The sequence below is a fragment of the Euprymna scolopes genome, chromosome 21 (assembly GCF_053919585.1).
Source record: "Euprymna scolopes isolate OS-2025 chromosome 21, ASM5391958v1, whole genome shotgun sequence".
Lineage (NCBI taxonomy): Eukaryota > Metazoa > Mollusca > Cephalopoda > Sepiida > Sepiolidae > Euprymna > Euprymna scolopes.
The window spans coordinates 23,232,098-23,251,174 of record NC_136502.1 but is presented as its reverse complement, the minus strand read 5'-3'; the positions used below and the strand labels follow the sequence as shown (position 1 = coordinate 23,251,174).

General features: G+C 32.2%; 1 protein-coding gene across 2 annotated transcripts in view; it reads right to left on the bottom strand.

Moving 5' to 3' along the window:
* The window catches only part of LOC145242054 (protocadherin alpha-6-like), a 191,502-nt gene that overhangs the window by 79,757 nt on the left and 92,668 nt on the right, over nt 1–19,077 (bottom strand). The window contains exon 3 of one of the 2 annotated variants that reach the window (XM_080104950.1): nt 2,927–2,975. The exons of the other annotated variant lie outside the window; for it this stretch is intronic. Within the exon in view, the coding sequence (XP_079961076.1) occupies nt 2,949–2,975 (27 nt within the window). The 3' untranslated portion in view covers nt 2,927–2,948. The remainder of the gene's footprint in view (nt 1–2,926; nt 2,976–19,077) is intronic. 2 annotated transcript variants of the gene reach the window in all.

Sequence of the window (19,077 nt, the reverse complement as noted above, 5' to 3'; positions counted from 1 at the left end):
ATCCTGCTAATATCAAACGCAGAAAAGATTGGACCTGTGAGATGGTGGAGAGCCCTATGACCGTTTAGACCAATGTTATTTTCTCTGATGAGTTACGATTTACATTATTTCCAGACAGTGAAGGTGTATGGGTGTGGAGTTTGACTGAAAAAGACTTCAGCCAATGCTGGAACATTGGAGGTTCTCAGTTGATATAAGGTGCAATTTGGAGTGATGGTCACTAAGACCTGGTGGAATGCAAGGAAAACATCAATTCTGCTAAATACGTTTCAATATTACATGAAGAACTCCTACCAATATTCTGAAGTGGTTAACTGAACCAAGTTAACTCCCCATTTATAGAAGACGAAGTTCCTTGTCACTCTGCTACGGCGACACAATATTGGTTGAGCCAAAATAAGATTAATAAACTTCCATGACCAAGTCAGTCCCCAAATATGAACCTGATTGAAAACCTTTGGGGGCATATTAGATCGGAACCTTTGCAAAAATAGAAGGACGCCATCTTCTAAGCCTGAACTTTTAGCATTATTGCATCAGACATGGCAAGAAATTCCTCAAGATGATATTCGTCAACTGATCAATGCCATGCCTAGAAGGATCCTAGCATTAAAAACAGCAAAGGCAATGTCAACCAAGTATTAACTATTAAATTTGTGACCATTTACTTTTATTCTGTTTTATGATTTATATGTTTATTGACATAGTTTTAAGTGTAATGTGAAACGATATCTCACTGCTCAACTCCCTACATTAGAGTATCCGTGTAAATTTAGCCCCAAATAGTAGCCCCTTACGTCATAGAGGTATTGTGCCTATTTTGGGGGTGGCATAACAGTAAAAAAAAAAAAAAATTTGTGTTACGTAGAAAAAAAAAACACATTTTTTTTACTTCCCTTCATCACAAACAAGACATATTGCCACTTGGACGTAAGAGGCTATTGATTGGGACGATGCCTAAGAAGTATTTAGATATTGGTTTACGTTGCATTTGAACTTCTGCATATCAGTACAGTTTGGGAAGTAGGTAGCAGGAAAAGAATTCCGAAGTCTAGCTGTTCTAGGGAAGAAGCTGTTAGTATAGAAAACTTTCTGCAATAATAAAAACTGCCGCCATCTTAAAAATCTGTCGATTATATTATTAACATATCTATTAATGAAAAAAGTGTTTTGCTTTCAGATTTCATGTGTGACTCTAAATAGAATTTAACTAAAAATTTCATGATGTCATAATTAAAAAAAAAAAAAAAAAAATTATCGCCTATACACAATTTTTGTTTATCTGTCTCTGATGAGAATCTAAATGTTTTCCATACAATGATAGTGATTTTAATTTTCTGTTGGACTCCAATCAAAGTTGTCGCCTGTACAGTGTAGAGGCTTTTCAATATTAGCTACCACAAAAGCGTCCCAACTAAACGACAAAGATATTCAAGGGATAAATTGTAAAGAACTGTGTATTGGCAAGAATACAGTGAATACAGGAAAACCTTTGTTACTTCCAGAAAGCTGTTATGTCTGTTTTTTGTTCTTGACAAAGTGGGTATTTAACAGTTTCAAATAAGAACGATCCTGTGTATTTATTTATTTATTTATTTTTTTTTTTACGGACTGTTATCCTCATCTTCATAGTTTTTGTTTCATCACGTTTCAGTCAACTCATCCTCTGGCCTTCTTCGGGGGGGGGGGTCGTGGCACAGTAGATAGAGGTATTGAGTCTCTACAGTTCCAGATGAGCATTGTCTGAAGGTAGTGGTTTCAATCCTACTTAAAGCAGGCTAGATAACTAGGTGTCCAAAAACCCGGCGAGACAACAACAACTATGGAAGGCAGTAATTACTGAAGATACAGTTACAAGACTAAACACCTGAAGAAGGCCAGAGGATGAGATGGCCGAAACGTGATGAAACAACAACAAATATAAAGATGAAGATAACAGTCCGCAAAATAATATAAATAAATAAAAAATCAATTACAAATTATGAAGCCTCGTCTCAAAGGATTAAAAAAATAAATAAAAATAAAAGTAATGTATAAAAACGATCCTTCACTGAACAACATAAAACGGATGCGCTTTTTTGATAATAAATCAAATTCAACGAAATAAAAAATGAAAGCTTCTAATGAGGAACATTTTTTTTATTTTTTGCATTCTCCTCGACCCCCCCCCCATCTTCCCTCGCCATTAATTTGTTATCTTGATTGGACCGAGTGTGGAAAACATCCAATGAAGGCCTTTGATGTAGAAAGGTTTTTCACCATGAATCAAATTTCCCTCCACCGCAGTGAATTATCTTCAAACAACAATTCAAGTAAGTAAAATAGAAAATTTCCAAATACAAATGATAAAATAAATGAATATTATTTATATGCCAATTAAAGTTTTACTACATTTTCTATCTGAAAATTTTCGACCATTTTTTTTAAAGTTGCCTTTTCATTTTTTTTTTTTTTGCTTTAAATTTTTAAATTTATTTTTATTTATTCTCATCATTTTTGTTAAGTTTTGTCCTTCCTTGTCTTCCTATACTCAACATCTTTTTCTTTTTTATTATTTCGTATTTTTTTTGCTTCTTTTACCTTGAGTTCCTTAAGAAAGAAAGAAAAAATTATTGATGCTTATGCAGCTATGTTACCGCGATATTTTTTAAAAAATAGTATTTTCGAGTTAAATTTATTTTTTTGTTTATTAATTTGTTAAGTGAAAGTACAGAATACTTACAAAACACTCTTCCTTTCTTATGTTAAGAATGGCTTTCTAAACAATAACGTTATTATTTCAGTGCTATAACAGATACATAAGTACCAAATTATTCTTCCTTTCTTTCCATTATATTTTTTCCTTCCTTTATTTCCTTCCTTTATTTCCTTCTCTCTCCTTAGCTGTTTTTCTTTTATCTGTTCTTTTTAAAAAAAAATTTCTTACTTTCTTTATTCTTCTTTAATTCTCAGTTTTTGTTTCTTTCCCTCAGTTTCTAAATAAAGAAAGAAAAGAAATAAAAAATTATTCTTTCTTTGCCGCATTATATTAACCATACTTCTTCTCTTCTCTATTTTCTTCTTCATCTGAAAATTCTATCTGTCTTTCCTCGTTGCATCCTTCTATTTATCGCAATTTCCTTCTTTCTTTCGTATATATTAATTTCATTCCTTCTTTATATTTTTATTCTGTTTTTTAACTTTTTCATTTATTAAATTTTTCCTTCTTTTATTCTTTTATCTCTTTCCTTATTTCATACTCCTTATCTCTATTCCTTTCTGCTTTTTTAGCGTGATTTTTTTTTCTGTTTTCTCAATTCCTAAATCTATATACCTATAAAAGTGAAAGTGTCTATCTGCGTGGTGCGTGCGTGTGTGTATGTATGTGCGTGTGTGTATGTATGTGCGTGTGTGTATGTATGTGTGTGTGTGTGTGTGTGTGTGTGTGTGTACATTTCCCTACGAAATAACTCTCTCAATTTTAAGTCTACAGACTCAAAATTTGATATACAGGGTACTGGGATTTGGGAAAATCGATGTGATCGGTTGTCGGCCAGAAATTTGGCTGTTAAAGGGTCAAAGTTCAACGATTTGACCTTTGATAACTCTACTAAACTCCTCCGACAATTTTGGGTCTAAACATTTGAAAGTTTAGATATAGGTTCCTTGGACATGGATCTAACTTAATAACTTGATTTGAGCCCAAAACAATAAATGTTAAGGGGTCATAATAGGAGTTAAAAATTTAAAAAAATTGACTGTTTTTTTTTGTTTTTTTTTTGTTTTTTTGCTCAAAATACCCCCCCCCCCAAACATCCGTGCAACGCCGGGCTCCCAGGCTAGTAAATCTATATTTTCATTCTAACATTTTTCTTAATTTTTTCATTCATGGTTCTTCTTCTTTTATTCTGCTTCTCTTAATTCTTTTCTTTCTTTATACTATCTTCCTTTTTAAATTCATTTATTTATCGTGATTTTTCTTTGTGCTCAATTCCTAAATTAAGAAAGAAAAAATGAGAAAAATAATTTCCTTTAATTCATATTTATTATACCTTTTTTTTATTATGTTAGCCTTTCACTGTTTCTTTCTTTTTTTCTTTTTATTTCTCTTTTTTATTTGGAAATTCCATCTTTCTTTCTATTCATCACACTTTCATTCTTTCTATATTCATTTCATTCGGTCTTTCTTTATCTTTCCACCCTAATAGATTTATGCTTTTCTCATTCGAATGCTTCTTGTTCCCTTTGTCTTCCTTGAGCCCCTGGGGGGCACAGGCCATCTACAACTTGGTAGATGCTTTTGTAGCGAGGAGTTCTTTTTTCGGGGTGAGGGTGCTGGCCCCACGCCCAACCTCCCCAAAAGGTACATACAGCGCCTAGCCTTCCCAAATGGTCACTCATCTGGTACTGGCCAGGCTCAACGTTGCCTAACTTCGGTGATTTGACGAGAACCGGTGTGTCAACGTGATTGTGCCTTCTTTTTGCTTTTCCTATTTTCTTTATTTAACTTCATTCTTACCAATTTTTCTTAACTTCTCAGTTCCATATTTGCTTCTTTTTCAAGATAGTTCTTTTTCATTTGTTTTTCTCTTTTTTGGTTTCATTTTTTTTCTCTTTTTTGGTTTCATTTTTTTTTCTCTTTTTTGGTTTCATTTTTTTTCTCTTTTTTGGTTTCATTTTTTTTTCTCTTTTTTGGTTTCATTTTTTTTCTCTTTTTTGGTTTCATTTTTTTTTCTCTTTTTTGGTTTCATTTTTTTTCTCTTTTTTGGTTTCATTTTTTTTCTCTTTTTTGGTTTCATTTTTTTTCTCTTTTTTGTTTTCATTTGTTTTTCTCTTTTTTGGTTTCATTTTTTTTCTCTTTTTTGGTTTCATTTTTTTTTCTCTTTTTTGGTTTCATTTTTTTTCTCTTTTTTGGTTTCATTTTTTTTTCTCTTTTTTGGTTTCATTTTTTTTCTCTTTTTTGGTTTCATTTTTTTTTCTCTTTTTTGGTTTCATTTTTTTTCTCTTTTTTGGTTTCATTTTTTTTCTCTTTTTTGGTTTCATTTTTTTCTCTATCTTTTCCACAATTGCTCTTTCTGTATTCGTATGTTTTCCTTCATTATTGCTCGGTCCTGGATGTGACCTTAAACTATATACGATGGTGAGGCCCCAGCTTGCGGGCTTTTGGGAGTGTGGAGCCACCCTTTAATTGCCATTGCTCCCAGGTCCACTCTGATCCGGAGTGGTAGTACTTGTTAAGGTCCCAACTATGGGTTAAATATAAACCGACTTGAAATTGTTTTCAAATATATTCTATTAAAAATTGTTTTTCAAAATCACTGGATTCGGCATTAAATAACCTGAAAAGGGTTGATATGCCGTAAAACAAAAACAACCAACCAACCAAGTCATTATTGCTCTTCATGTGTTTTTAATTCTCCTTCCTTCAGGCACAATCTTCATACTTTCTTCGACTTCTTTCTTTCTCTTTTGTTTTACCTTTGTTTCTTCTTAACATCTTCTTCTATTTACCATTCTTTGCTCCTTCATAATCTCTTTCTTTCTTACTTTCTTTGTTATAACTAGGGCTGTGACAACAGCATATTATTTTCATTGTTTTGACTCTTGAGTATATATCCGTTAATATCTTATATGTTTTTATATAGACGGATGTGGTTCTCGGTTGATTGACTATGTATTACTGTGTCGGATATATACTTGAGAGTTAAAAGATCGAAAAGAATATTCTGTTGTCACAGCTCTAGTCATGACTTAAAATCGAAACCCTTAGATCTTCAGTCTGAGGTTTTACCAACTGAGGTATTTGGATTATCTTATAAATAGAGCTTTAAGCATTACCTTCACAAAATGATTATAACTTTTGCATGATGTCATAAATTTATGATTTACAACATGAATTCAAACATAATCATTATTAAAAAAATGAATAAATGAATGGGTAAACATTATCAATAGCGTTAGAAATTATTTTAATGTTTCAAAACTATTTTGGCATTAACAGAAATTTAATCTATACTAAAATTTGGGCTTGTGATGCCCATAAGTCTAGTATAGAAAAAAGAAGCTTTTAAGAAACAAACGTTGATTCACTCAGCATTAGTACAAGAATAAATAATTATTTTTATACCTGCAGACACTAGTGTTTCATGCTTTTCTTTCTTTTTTATTTAAATTCATATATTTTTTTATTTATCCGATTTTTCTATCTTTTTTATCTGAGTTTTTTCTTTCTTAATTCATTTCTTTCGTCATTATTTTTATTTCTCTCTTCCTTATTTTTCTTTCCCGTCTTTGTTTTTTTACCCGATTTTTCTTTCTTTCTTTATCCGATTGTTTTCTTATTCAATTCTTTGCCCTTTTTTTTTCTAGTTTATTATACATTATTTTTTATGAATTAATTTCTTCTTCCCTTTTTTTCACTTTTTCTAATACCATCCTTTCTTATTATATTATCTCAACATTCCCTTTTCATTTTTTTTTTCAACAATTTTTTTCCCATTAACATTTATTGCTTTTCATGTACCATTTTTATTTTAACATTCATTAATTTTAAATATTTTTTTTTTAGTTTTTGCTTACAAACAATATTTATAGTTTTCTTTTTAAATTTCCGTTCTTTCCATAAAACATTTTTTTTTAAATCCATTGTTCGCTTTCGTTTTATCTTTTTATATTTTTATTTCTGCCATTTTGTCCAATCCATTTTTTTCTGTCAGATTTTATTTACACAGAACTCAATTATAATGTTGATAATATGTCGATCCGTTGAGCATTTCCGCTTTATCAAATAATAATATTTTGCAAACAACATACATATATATATATATATATATATATATATATAATGTGAAAATAAAAATACATTTTATCACGAATTTTGTAATTTTGGGTTTTGATTTCTGCTGCGTTTTCTGCCAGCCCCATCCATCTTATATTATTTCCCCTTCTTCCTGGAGAAGAGCACAAGAATCAGGGAATGAAAATAATTATCTGCTTCCTTGACTACTGACTCAAAAATTGATGGACAAAACACATAAATGAAGATAATAAAGATAAAATAGACAAAAAGTTAAATAAAGAAAAAGATAACTAAATATAAAAAAGGATAGGATAAATTTAAAAAAAAATGGCATCAAAATGAAATCAGAAAAAAAATGGCGTCAAAATGAAATCCGAAAAAAAAAATGGTGATTATTATCTAGCAGATGCAACAAAGAAACATTATTTCTGTGAAAAATGAGCAAAAACCTCCAGCTTTATAAATAAACGAAATAAATAAATCACTTTTATCGATTTTTATTGATCTTTTTTTTATTGTTATTTGAATTCATGTTTTTTCTTCGTGATACGCATGTAAGGAATTTGTACTGTCAAGTTAAATCAGTTGATCACAATAGTAGATATTAATCCATTTAAAATATCTTTCTTCCATTTCTTTATGTCGTTCTGTTTATCCTGCTTTCATTTATTCAAAGCACACTCTATATACACATTTTTCTTCATCAAGACTCCATGAATAAATATGTTCGAAATGAACAGAAAGGTTGTAGCACTCCGGTGCACCAGTTCTTTGATGCAAGTAGATCGGCTCATCACATAGAAAACTTGAGTCGTGTTGGTTTGATGACACGTAGCAGCGGTTTGTTCTTTCATCTTCCTTTTCATCAGTGTCGTCTCTTTCTTCTTGATAACAGCGGTTGGAAAAGTTATTAAAAGGACATCACAAAATCATCTGGGGCTTACATATGATTTTTATTCTCTATCATTATGCATAATCTCTACAATTATATGAACGCAACTTTGTCTTTGTGTGTGTGTGTGAGAGAAAAGAGAGAGAGAGAGAGAGAGAGAGAGAGTTCCTTATAGACTCTGAAACGGCTGAACACTTTTTTAAAAAAATTTACAGAATTTAGTATATAAGTTTGGGAGTGATCTTAGTTAAGTTTTGTCTCAGAATCCCCCTCCCAATAATTACCGATAATCGATAATCGAAACCGTTATTTTAATTTATCTATCATCGGTAAAGCCATTTTTTCCATGTCGTCGCTTAGCAACAACGATAGAACAACGGGCCGTGAAAATTCTACTGTGGGTACGTTCATAGTGTTTTTTTTTTTTGCATGACGTGGTCTGCCAAAACTTTGTCCATAAATTTCTAAAGTTTTTTTTATTAACTGCAAAGAATTTTATAAGACTGGAAAATTTAGCAGTGGAAAAGTAAATTATGTTTCTGTCCTTGAACGTTCATTAAACAAGCAACTGATCCTGAAGAAATTGCAAAACAGTCTACACACATATTTAGTGAAAATGTGATTCAGAGGTTTCTTATATGTCGGTTTAACAAAACATAGGCCCCAACAACCAAGCACAAGTAGTATGCCCGGCAACATAAGACAAGGAAATTTTCGACACAGTTGCCTAATTGTAGAACTATACAGCGACAACCACATAAATTCTTACAATGAATCGATAGTCGATGTTGATCCTGTGGTTTCTTTCGCATATAGTTCAAGTAATCATGCACCCCCAAAAACCTCGTCAAAGTAGTTGGTTTTGAGTTTGAAGAATAGCTGCTAAGGGATCAAATCAGAGAAATTGGATTGTTGCTGGCATGTTGCATCCACTGTATGGGAGCTACGTTGATCAGTAAGGTGTCAATATAACCGAAATTTACTAAAATAATTTTAGGATTAAAAGATTTTTTAAAAAATAATTGGATTAAAAGATTTTTTTTTTTTTAAATTGGAATTACAAAAGATACAGATAAAAATAAACATAAAAAAGGCATAAAGCAACCCCCGGGAAAGGCCAGCAAATACTGGTAGTAGAGTGTATATATATATATATATATATATATATATATATATATATATATATATATATATATATATATATATATTTCTATATCTATCTATTTATCTATCTATCTATCTATCTATCTATCTATCTATATATATATATATATATATATATATATATATATAGTATAAATATAATATATATACATAATACATACATACATACATATATATATATATACATAACATACAGTATAAAGAAATAATATGTATGTATATACATAATATACAGTATTATACATAATATATATACATAATATGCAGTATAAATACTTAATATATATATATATATATATATATATATATAGATATACATAGTATAAATACCTAATATATAGTATAAATATAATATATATATATATATATATATATATATATATATACACATGTACACATCTAATATATAGTATAAATACATAATATATATATATATATATATATATATATATAAATGCATAATATATATATATATATATATATATATATATATATATATATATATAATATGCAGTACAAATACATAATACACCCAACCAATACCCGCTAGAGGAATGGCAGCAATTCTCCCAAAGTTAAAAAAAAATTAACTTTTCGCTTCTGATGGGATTTTCTACTAATTCTAACTTTATATGGAAAATACCGTTTGTAAGATTATTTTCACATACCCGCATTTAGATATCATTACACTGTTTAGAAATGTTTGTTTTAGGTTCTTCTTTTGGGTGAGGAGTGATTAACATAATGGATACTGTTATGGATTATGGAGTCAGCTATGGCGGGATCAAATCTTATCAGATCTCTTATGTTCAATTCCACACTAATACTGTTGAGAAAAGTGTGACCCCCTACAATTTACCTGCAGCTAAAGGTATTTGTGTTCAACTAATGTGATGAATAGGAGTACCTACGGATTCTTTCTTTCTTACAAGGATCTGATTGACTTGTTAAGTCATAAATACTCTAGGGAGAAAGGTATGTTGAAGCTTCATACTAAAGATATACCAGCTCTAATCACGAACCCGCTTTCAGTAAGGCAGTAATTGTAGTGAAAGCAGTCAGGATATTCAGAGTTCCTATCCGTCTTCTGATGAAGGCCAGAGGAATAGTTGGCCGAAACGTCATGAAACAACTAATAAAAAAAAAGATGAGGATAATTGCTCGCAATAAATTAAATTAATGTTTCCATCGGATTGCTTACTTGTGGTCTACAACAGGGTCGTCTTCAAATCAAATATCAACACATACTTGTCATAAGTAATTCACATTTTGATCACTCCATTCACCATCTTCAATCTTCGCATAATATTCTTCATCATTTAACGTCTCATTAACCCTTATCATCGAGTGGCTTTTGGCCTTAATAAATAATGATTCATTAGTAAAATAAAGTATTTGACGTAAGAATAAATTTTGAAGATAGTCAGAGGATACTGCAACTAAAATATATCATAACATAAAAAAAGCTACGAGCATTGGTATGAATACGAAATAATGAAACCTATGAATGTTTGATGGTTAATTTCTCAGAACTTTGATAAGAAGTTTGGTTCAACAGTTATAAGTTATATTGTTTTAAGATGTTGGCAATTTCGGCTGGCACTCTGTAATTTATTAATATACTGGTAGGATCGGGCATCACTTGGTTATAATCAAGATTGTATTCTCATTTTAACTTCCGGTTTCTGTTGTTTCATTAGGCTGAATAATTAGACATGATCAAGCAGACAAGAAAGTCCTACTTCTGAGAACACAGCATCCAAAATATTTTGAATATGAAAAGAAAAATGAGTACACTGGTGTGAATATAAATAATTATACCAAAAGCTATTATGAAAAAGTTCAATGCTGTGTCTGAGGGTGGTGTGATTTGCCGTTTTGAGAGTACTGATAATTTTGTCACAGTCCTGGATAAAGCTGCAGCAGTTAAACTGTTTTAAATACCGTCTGAACTCCAATCTGTGGTTCTCACCAGTAATTAAGGAAAGTAGAACGTGGATGTTGCATTTACTTTTGGCAACTGTATAACTCTTGCTTCCCTTATTTTGTTCTTTAGTCCTCATATTCTATGAGCAATGTTTCTGACAAAGAGGAAAAAAATGCTGTTTTCTGAATCAAAATCTATTCTATTTAACTTTTATCGTTGGCAAGATTTTGACATTGAAGTATTTCTCAGCTCCTTACATCAAGTGGCTTCATGCCTTGTCTGGAATGATTTCTATAAAGCAGAGAGAACTTTTCTTTCTTCCTCTGTTAATGTAAACCAAACAGAGCTTTCATGAATTCTAAGAACTACCACTCTGTGGAACACCATACCATGGAGCTTCTCCTCATCTCACTACATGGTCGTTTTCAAGTTCAATGTTAACAAATACTTGTCAAGCAACCGTCTTAAGCTATCAAATTCTATCATCCATTACCGTTTTATATCCTTTTGTAGTATTGTTCATTCTTCTTGATTGGTCTTTGGCTTTTGTCAGCGGTGACTCATTAATGTCAGTTAAAATACCTTTTATATAAAAAAAAGAATTTAGGAAGATATGAGAAGTTCTGATTGGTTGAGTGAAATCAGGGAGAGACTACCAGAGAGTATATTTTTACAAAGCTTCCAATCGCCGATGCATGGAGTATTGTTTCCACATCTGATCTGATGCATCCGCCACGAGTCTAGCACTCATAGACAGAATCCATAAAAGAGAGTTTAGGAAAAGAGTCCTGCACTATCGGCCAAGCTCCAATCCCTGTTTCATTACTGCAATATTGCATCCCTTTACTTATTTTACAAGTACTTTAATAGAATGTGCTCTGATGAACCTATAGTACTTGTGCCCCCTTCACGTACACACTCCTAACTAATCTGACAAACAATAAAATGCCCCCACTTCACTGTTGAGGTCGCAGATTCCTTTCTGCTTTTTTATCGTGATTTTTTTTTTTTTATTATACTCTGATAGTTTCTCCCTGCTGCTAGACTTTGGAATTCCCTTCCTGTTTCCTGCTTCCCTTATTTTACTTACCTGTTAAAGTTTAAATATTATGTGAACAGACATCTCGCAGCTCAACTCCCCATAGTCCTCTGTTAGACACGCTTCCAAATAGTAACCCTTCACATTCCAAGCCTTGTTTGGGGTGAAAAATAAAAACAAAAGAGTAGCGGGCATATTTGAAATAGACAAATAACAGTAAGGGGTCGAATAATGTGTTGAGGGCACATATTCTCTGTGCATCAAATCGTATCTGTGTCATCGACCTCGGGTCGTTACAAGATGGCTACACAGTCATATGTAAGCTCAGATGAAAACTATATGTTCAGAACAGGCATCCATCTATATGAATAATGAAAGACTCGAACGTAAGAATTCAGTGTTTTATCTCTTAGCCACGCTTACAAGTGTATGAGTTTTGCATAACAATGAAACAATATCTTGGTTTCCTTTGTTAAGAAATTTTTCAATCATTTTTGGTTTCTTTCTGAAATACAGGGGAAAAAACATGGAGGAAGTGAGAAAGTTGAAAATAAATTCTAATGCGTTTGGAATACAAAGGAAAGCAGTAGTTGAATGCGGGGAGGAGGAGGGATATGCACTTAGTGGATGCTTATTGTTAAGTAGAATTTGCAGAGTGTGTGTGTGTGTGTGTGTATGTGTGTGTGTGTATATGTGTGTGTGTGAGAGAGAGAGAGAGAGAGAGAGAGAGAGAGTGTGTGTATATGGAAATAAGAAATGGAGGCTAGAGGGAAAGAAAAGCATGAAAGGGTGGATAGGAAGAAAGAAAGGTTAGGCATGAGAGAAAGAGGAAGAGAGTGAGAAGGAAAGTATTTTGGATAAAAGAGATAGGTAGAAAAAAATTTTGGAGAAAGGAAAGGAAAAATGATAATCGGAGCATTGTGAGTTAGAGAAAGAAAAGACAGAAAAGAAAGAAAGAGAGTGAAAAGAGAAAAGAAAAAGTAGATTATAAGAAAAGGAAAATTAAAGTAAAGATAGAAAGAGTGATTTAATTAGGAAAAGGAAAAGAGAGGGAGAGAGTAAATTATGAATTGGATAAAAAGAGAAAGAAAGAGTAAATCATATAAAAGAGAAATGAAAAGAAAGAAAGAAAGAAAATAGAAATAAATGGAATGTGAAAGAAAAAAGAATAGACAAAAGGATAAAGAGCGTTAGAAAATAAGTGTAATGGAGAGTTGGTTGTTGGTTGTTTTTTTTTTTTTACGGCATATCAACCCTTTTTCGGGTTATTTAATGCCGAATCCAAAGAGTTTGAAGAAAATGTTTTTGATAGAGTGTATTTGTTGTTTTCAAGTCGGTTTCTATTTAACCCATAGTTGGGACCCTAACAGGTACTACCACCCCGGATCAGAGTGGACCCGGGAGCAATGGCAATTAAAGGGTGGCTCCACACTCCTCAAAGCTCGCAAGCTGGGGCCTCACCACTGGATATAGTTTAAGGTTATATCCAGGACCGTAATGGAGAGAGAGAGAGAGAGAGAGAGAGAGAAAGAGAGAGAGAGAGAGAGAGAATAAAGAATCGAAATAAACGCATGGAAAAAAAAATGCTAGAAAAAGAAAGGAAAGACGAATTTGAAGAGTTAAAGAAGGAGAGAGTAACTGAAGTCGAAAGGAAGGAAATTAAGAAAGAAGTCAGAAACTGAACTGAATAGAGTGTAGAATGTAAATGACCGAAGGGAAATTTTAAAAAGTAAATGATAGAGAAAGAGAGAGGGAGAGAGATGTTGAGGGAGAGTGGGTGAAGGAGGAATGATTCCTGAAAAAATTGAAGTCATTATAGATGCAAGTCTACTTTGCATGTGAATGCATAACGGGATTCCATCATAGACAATGTATAAAAGACAAATGGAGGGCCTTTCCATTTTGCCACCTACACTGACAGAGGACACGGGAGGATGGAGGTCGGCGATGAGGAGAGGAAGCTAAATGGTGTCAGCTTGAGATTCATCTTACTGCTGGTGGTGGCGGAAGAAGAAAAAGAAAGAAAAGCAGAAATTATGAATTTGCATTAAGGTTGAAAGATGAGTTTTGGGAGAGCAATTGGAAGGAGTACGTTTTTAAGTTAGGTGAAGGGAAGAGGAAGGAGGTGAGGTTTAAATTACATCGAAGATAAAAGAAGTAAAACGGAGAAGAGAACCAAAAGGAAGAAGAATTTAAAAGTAAAATAGATTTCGTAAAAAGGAGACAGGATTATTTACATGTAAAAGTTTATGGTTTGATTCATTTTGTGAGGGAGGTTGAAGGAATGGTTAGATTGAAAGTAGAAACAAAAATATTTAAAAAAAATGTGGAGTAAGGTTTAAATTGCATTGGAGAAGGACGAAGAAGATGAAAAGTTAAAAAGAAGAAAATAGTAACGGCGTATGGAAGGGGGAAGTGTCGTGCAAAGAATGAAATGAGGAAAGAGAAGGAGAATAAATGGGAAGAATAGAAAAGAGAATGAAGAAGAAGAAGAGGAAAGACGAGTGGAAAGAAATAGAAGAGGGAAATGGAGAAAATAGAAGAGGAGGATAAAAAGAAAGAAAGAAAGAGAAGTTAATGCCGAAGAAGGTAAATGGGAAAAGAGAAGAAAGCCGAGGAGAGAAGAAAAAGTGAAAGAAAAGGTAAGAAGAAGAAGAAGAAGAAGAAGAAGAAGAGAAAAAGAAGAAATAAAAATCGTGGAATAAAAGTGGAAGAACTAGAATGAAAGAGAAGAGGGGGATAAAGCAAAAAAAGGAAGAGAAGAGGATTAATAAGAAGGAAGTTGAAAAACAAATGAAAAAATATAATAGAAAAAGAATTGAGCAAGATGGTTCAATTGCAACGGAAAAGGTGAAGAAGAAAAAAAAAAAGCAAAAAAAAAAAAAATAAATGAAACAAGGATAAAGTACAAAAAAAAAGGAAGAAGGAAGTAGACGTTGAAGTTAGATGAAAAAAAAAAAGATGAAGAGAAAAGACGACAGAATTTACCCGTGTTCATGGTGTACTTATTTGAATGAAAAAAACAAAAACGAATGGGAATATTTTGCAACAATCGTAAGGACAGAATGAAAAAGAAATAAATAAATCTATGATCAAATTTAAATGGAGAAAGTTTTTAAAAAATGTTGAATATGTAAATTGTAAAATGGCGGGAAGATAAAAAGAAAGGAATGAACGGAAAAGGATTAAATAAGATATCGGTGGAGGTGAAAAGGGGCTTGAATGAATTTATGTAAAACAATTTTGTGCTATGCAGAATTGTCAAGATGGAGTTACAAAAGAAAAAAAGAAAATAAACAAAAAAAATATGAGGGAAAGAATAGGGCGTCGTCGGTAGGACTATTGAACTGCATCTTTATATGCAATGCATTATGTAGTCAGACGTGGCAATACACTTGTGTTTGTACTTATAAATATCAAGTCGCATTTTCTTAAGGGATGGTTAACAGATAACGAAACAAAAATAGCGACCATAGAAAAATATTCGTATTGAGTAACCTTTTCATATTCTAGTATACAAGGATGACAGAAGTCGGTATCAATCTTAATATAATGCCGATCTTGAGTCTGTGTATTTTTAAAAACCGAAATTGAGTATTATTTAAAAAAGAAACGTGTTAAATAAATTCTTTAAGAATATAACGTATTAAGAAATGTGATATACATGATGAGACACCCCCCCCACAAAAAACTAACTTGCCCACCCATAAAAAACGATATTCGTCGTTAATAAAATTCGTTATCCTTTCTACAATCCTATCATATGTTAAAAACAAACTTAATCACATGTCTGATTTATCCATCAAGTTTTCGTTATGAACGTCCAACAGTCTTCATTTTATCACCATTCAATGATATGCAAGGGCACTTTAGTAATCGTTTCATCAGTAGGGGGGTGTGATCATAAACGGTCTTCATATTCATATTCACCGGATCATAACCACACAGATTTTTATCTGTGGTGTCATCTCGAAAATAATATCTATCGGAATAATCTTCACACTATTCCTGAACTGAAGAGGGACATCAAAGACAAAATTAAGACAGTGCCAAGAAAAGCGTGCACCAAACCAAAACTTATGGAGAATTCTTGGCACGTTCTGTACGTTGGATGCACATATGTCTCCATTGTTTTCTGATATAATAGTTATTTTCTCAGTCTGAAAGGTTCTTGGGTCCTGTGTTTATTCTCAGGTTTATAACGTGAAACCTGAATAATCTTCATGACAGGACAGTAGTTTGTTGCTGGTTATACTATGAGTTTTTTTCCATCTCTCTTTCTTTCTCCTGTCAAGTTGAGAGTCATCTTAGTTGTCATGGTGATAGGAGGAAAAGTAAGGAGAGGAGTGCAAAAATCTATATATTAATACGATAGCTTGTGTGTTATTTTGTGTGTCACATTTACACCTTTTTTCTTCCGAGTGATTCTAGTTTAATTGTTGTGACCTTCCATTTCTTGTAATAAAAAATTTTACCGAAAGTTCTTCATAAGTTTTGGTTTCGGTTTCGATTAAAGCTGAAGGAACTTAAGTCATATATATATATATATATATATATATATATATATATATATATATATATATATATATATATTATATATATATATATATATATATATATATATATGTATATATATATATATATATATATATATAAATTTTGGGTTTGGTTTTGGTTTCGAGTAAGGTGATGCACCCAAGTCATATGGATATATATTTAAAAAAAAAATTTTAAATCAAAATTTTATGATATATAAGAATCGATAGAAAATTTACTCTATTTGTATAAGTTAAAATATCATATTTAATCGTATTTTATGGACGTCCCTGCTAGCTTAGATAAATAATTTTGCAGTTTTAATAAAAGAGCTACAATAATAGCAGGGCGTCTCCATTTATGCTGAACATCTACAGAATGGCAATATCAATATATTTAATATGAAAGAGTTCGCCGTGGAATTTCCACAGGTCCCGTTAGTTATGAATTATAGCATCTAGATGAAAATTTGTTTATAGTACTTGGTTTTTCTAAATAGTCGCCCGTAGTTGAAGGCGATCCAAAAGGTTCCATTTTTATTGGGATGTAGGAGCGGGCGATACACCTTTCTCTTGATTGCTCCACTTACTCTTGATTCACGCCTTATAATGCTGAGTGTTTTAACAAGGAGAGGTTAAGTAATTATTTTAGTTCATGGTATAACTCAACCGAGGATTTAAACGGTATTTCATAGCAAATTAGCAAACTTTCTAACCATCATGTCAAAATGACGTAGATGGTCCGTCATATAAGTACAAACCAGGTTCAATCCTCTTTTATAGTTTTCTCGATAAAAGTTCTAAATTGTTTTAGCACTAGCATGGGTGCCCGATGTTGCCTGGGTGTTTTGAGGTGTATGCTGAGCAAAACAAAAAACAAAAAAAAAGGTCAATTTGTTTTACTTTGACCCCTATTATGACCCCTTAACATTTATTGTTTTGGGCTCAAATCAAGTTATTAAGTTAGATCCATGTCCAAGGAACCTATATCTAAAATTTCAAGTGTGTAGACCCAAAATTGTCGGAGGAGTTTGGTAGAGTTCTTAAAGGTCAACTCGTTGAACTTTGACTCCTTAATCGCCAAATTTCTGACCAAAAATCGATCACATCGATTTTCCCAAATATCAGTACCCTGTATATCAAATTTTGAGTCTGTAGATTAAAAATTGACAGAGTTATTGCGTGGGAAAATATACACAGGCACACACACACACACACACACACACACACACACACACACACACACACACACACAGATACTTTCACTTTTATAGATATACTAGCAGGGGTGCCCGGCGTTGCTCGGGTGTTTGGAGGTGTATGCTGTGCAAAAAAAGCAAAAAAACAAAAAAAAAATGGTTAATTTTTTAAAACTTTGACCCCTATTATGACCCCTTAAAATTTATTGTTTCGGGCTCAAATCACTTTATTAAGTTGGATCCAGGTTCAAGGAACCTATATCTAAAATTTCAAGTGTCTAGACCCAAAATTGTCGGAGGCGTTTGGTAGAGTTCTTAAAGGTCAAATCGTTGAAATTTGACCCCTTAACAGCCAAATTTCTGGCTGACACCCGTCACATCGATTTTCCCAAATCTCAGTACCCGGTATTTCAAATTTAGAGTCTATAGACTAAAAATTGACAGAGTTATTGCGTAGGGAAATGTACACAGACAGACAGACACACAGACAGACAGACAGACAGACACGTTCACTTTTATAGATATATAGATAGATAATACATTAAGACATACTGTATTTACGGTATGCTTTTGTTTGCGTATCAGTATCAATACCTCTAGGGTACATCATTCGTCAAAATTGACGGAAAAAATATTGTTTTCTAGTGTTCACTCTAAAATGATAGAATTACGGCAGTAATTTCTTATTTCATAAATTATTATTATTTCTGATTCCCTAAAAAAAGAAAACAATATAAGAATAAAAAAATAATAAGACGGATAAGGGATAAGGTCACTTTTTGTTGACTAAATTTTGTGTGATGAGTTAACTCATACATAAACAAATGCACATTGGTCTTGACTATAGAGTGAACAATCTGCCAAGAACCAGTATGTAAATGTAATTTAGCTGTTCATGTGTTTCTAGTAGTTCCCTTTGTATTTGTTTACAATCACGTCAGCTGATATTTGGGCTTGACAATGAATGCTCTGGAAAAATCACTTCTGATTAATGTTTAATAGTTTTTAAAATATTCTGTTAATCTGAAAAAAAAACAAAAAAAAAACAGTCAAGTCCGTTTGCATATTAAAAATTCGTAAACATTAATCAGAAGTGATTTTTCCAGGACATTCATTGTGAAACCCAAATATCAGCTGACGTGATTGTAAACAAACACAGACGGAACTTGATGAACAGTGAGAATTTAAATATAAGTATATTCCCTCATATGTAAATGTGGACGTGGATATAATTGATGTGCAATTGTCAATTCTATGTCCATTTGTGCACTAATACAATTCAGAAAGGTATAAACCTCAAACCCCCCTCAACATATAAAATGGTTATTTGTTTTCAATTAATCTCATTATACTTTATATAGAATGAACGACTCCCAATATATAATCTGTTTCAGATTCTTAATTATATGAAGGTGTCTATGCCCTAAAACGGACCAACCAAATCAAATCATATGCAAATGAAGCAGAGCATCCAAAGACTGTTTTATTGCCTTCTAGATCTTGAGCTTCTTCTATATTCGGTTTCATTTCCAGAAGTTCTTTC